At 31.6% G+C, this 865-nt stretch overlaps 1 protein-coding gene across 2 annotated transcripts in view; it reads right to left on the bottom strand.

Moving 5' to 3' along the window:
• lcn15 (lipocalin 15) overlaps positions 1-865 on the bottom strand; it is a 4522-nt gene extending 3657 nt beyond the window's left edge. Inside the window, exon 1 of one of the 2 annotated variants that reach the window (XM_016573385.1) lies at positions 667-864. In XM_016573385.1, the coding sequence (XP_016428871.1) occupies positions 667-768 (102 nt within the window). In that variant the 5' untranslated portion in view covers positions 769-864. Of the gene's footprint in view, positions 1-666 lie in introns of both variants that reach the window. The other variant, XM_016573386.1, reaches the window with a different exon arrangement.

The raw sequence follows: 865 nt of genomic DNA on the forward strand, positions 1-865 counted from the left end.
CAAAAAAAAAAAAAAAATGTAGTGTCTGAAAAAGAATTTGCGGTCATTTCACAACAATCTCTCATTTGTTAACATTAGTTAACTACATTAGATAACATGAACTAACAAGAAAAAAAAAATCTAAATCATTTATTAATAATATTAATTTCAACATTTACTAATACATCATTAAAATCAAACATTGTGTCTGTTAATATTACTGAATGACCCTGAGCTAACCTTATTGTGAAGTGTCACTGAATTTACTCTATAATATTTACTATTACTAGATAGCAGATTTTCTAACAAAATGTAATGTGGCAAAAAGAGAGGCTTTGTTCTTTCTGTGAAAACAGCTAACTCATATTACCAATTAAAGCAGGAATTATGAATAATTTTAAGATCTGTTCAATATACGTCAAAAACTTTGATTCTCATTCTTGTACAGAAATAAAAGCTGATGAACCATGATCCGTTCTTTAAGTAAACTATTGTGATATGTGACACTGATATCCGCCTCTTCACTGTTTGCTTTTGAATTTGAACTTTTGAACAAATGCTATATAAACAAACAGATTCACTTAGAATGCCTCTGCTATTAAATGAAAAACATGCATTCAATGCTTAAACTACTTACCCCTAAAATCTACAAAAGCACAACCCAAACAACTGAAAACTCATACTCACTTTCTCCGTATCAAAGTTGGGCTGAGGTTCAATAACAAGCTGTGTGTTGAAACCATGTGTCCCCAAAAACATACAAAGCAAAAGTGCTAATGCCAGAGTCATGCTGAAAGTTCAAACACCTCTTATGCTGTTTGGAAAAGTGAGGAACGCAAAACTAATGACATATCAGAGAAGCGGTGGGAAACTGCTGGGTTTATAT

The sequence above is a fragment of the Sinocyclocheilus rhinocerous genome, unplaced genomic scaffold (genome assembly GCF_001515625.1).
Source record: "Sinocyclocheilus rhinocerous isolate Xijiao unplaced genomic scaffold, SAMN03320098_v1.1 scaffold1043, whole genome shotgun sequence".
NCBI lineage: Eukaryota > Metazoa > Chordata > Actinopteri > Cypriniformes > Cyprinidae > Sinocyclocheilus > Sinocyclocheilus rhinocerous.